We start from the raw sequence: 1,355 nt of genomic DNA on the forward strand, positions 1-1,355 counted from the left end.
GGTAAAATAAAGCACCAGTCAAGTACAGAGGTCAGTGATATTGACTTGTGTCCCTCCCCTGAAAATTGCTGGTCTTATTCTTAAATCAGAAGCCATTCTTATTAATCTGACCATTATTTCAGCTGGTAGAATCGGTCGCACATTGGACGAAATGTTTAGTGGTATTTCTTCTGGTTTTATGTTTTGAGTTCAAATTCTACCAAGATCAATTTTGCCTTACATGCTTTTGAGGTCAATGAAATAAGTACCAGTCATACACTAGGGGAGGGCAGGTCAATGTTATTCACTACCCCCACCCCTCAAACTTGCTGGTCTTGTGTCTAAATTAAAAAGAATCATGGGAGATATTATTCATTATTATTATTGTTGTTATTATTATCCTTTTGGGGTTGATGTAATCGACTATGCCCCCTCCCTCAAAACATCAGGCCTTGTGTCTGTAGGAGGAAAAATTATTGCCTGTATGGCGGCACATAAAATTGCCTATGTAGTGCCATATAAAAGCTCCCAGCACACACTCTATAAAGTGGTTGGCATTAGGAAGGGCATCCAACCATAGAAACCATGCCAAATCAGACTGGAGTTTGATGCAGCCTCCCCGCTTGCCAGCTCTGGTCACACTGTTCATCCCATGTCAGCATGGACAAGGGACATTAAATGATGATGACGATGATTATTATCATTATTATTGTTATTATTGTTATTATTGTTATTATTGTTATTGTCATTGTTATTTTGGTAATCTCACTAGTGCAGGTGGCACAAAAAATTCACCCAGTACACTCTGTAAAGTGGTCGATGTAAGGAATATCCATCTGTAGAAACCCTGTCAAAGCAAACAATGAGGCCTAGGGCAGCCCTCTGTTTCGTCAGCTCCTGTCAAAAACCGTCCAACCCATGCCAGCATGGAAAATGGATGTTAAATGATAATTAACAAAATTCTCAGATAAATTCAGCATGGCACAGTGTGACATGACAAGGTAGTACCTTTTGAGTTAGTGGTACAGCCCACCCAAAGGGCTTCAATACAGTTTCCATCTACTGAGTTCCACTCACCAGATTTAGGTCAACCCAAGGCTGTAGAAGATGACATTTATTAAACACATCATGCAGAGAGATTGAACCCACTATCTCGTGATTGCGAAGTGAACTTCTCAGCCTGTCAGCCTCACTGCACCTCTGATATATAATACATAATTAATTGTGGTATACAGTATGAGAAATAGATTTAGATACACACTACATATACAATTGTCAAAGCCCCACTATATGAGGTGGAGTAAGCAGGGGCGGCGGTAGTGGTTTTGTATTGAAGTTCTCTTGTTAAGATGTGATGGGGGGGGGGTACATTGTCA

At 40.4% G+C, this 1,355-nt stretch overlaps 1 protein-coding gene across 1 annotated transcript in view; it reads left to right on the plus strand.

Moving 5' to 3' along the window:
- LOC106879768 (epithelial splicing regulatory protein 1) overlaps nt 1-1,355 on the plus strand; it is a gene marked incomplete at its 3' end in the record, with an annotated part of 73,853 nt that overhangs the window by 44,516 nt on the left and 27,982 nt on the right. The window contains exon 6 of the mRNA XM_014929464.2: nt 779-800. Within this exon, the coding sequence (XP_014784950.2) occupies nt 779-800 (22 nt within the window). The remainder of the gene's footprint in view (nt 1-778; nt 801-1,355) is intronic.

Source organism: Octopus bimaculoides, chromosome 3 (assembly GCF_001194135.2).
Source record: "Octopus bimaculoides isolate UCB-OBI-ISO-001 chromosome 3, ASM119413v2, whole genome shotgun sequence".
Taxonomy (NCBI): Eukaryota; Metazoa; Mollusca; class Cephalopoda; order Octopoda; family Octopodidae; genus Octopus; species Octopus bimaculoides.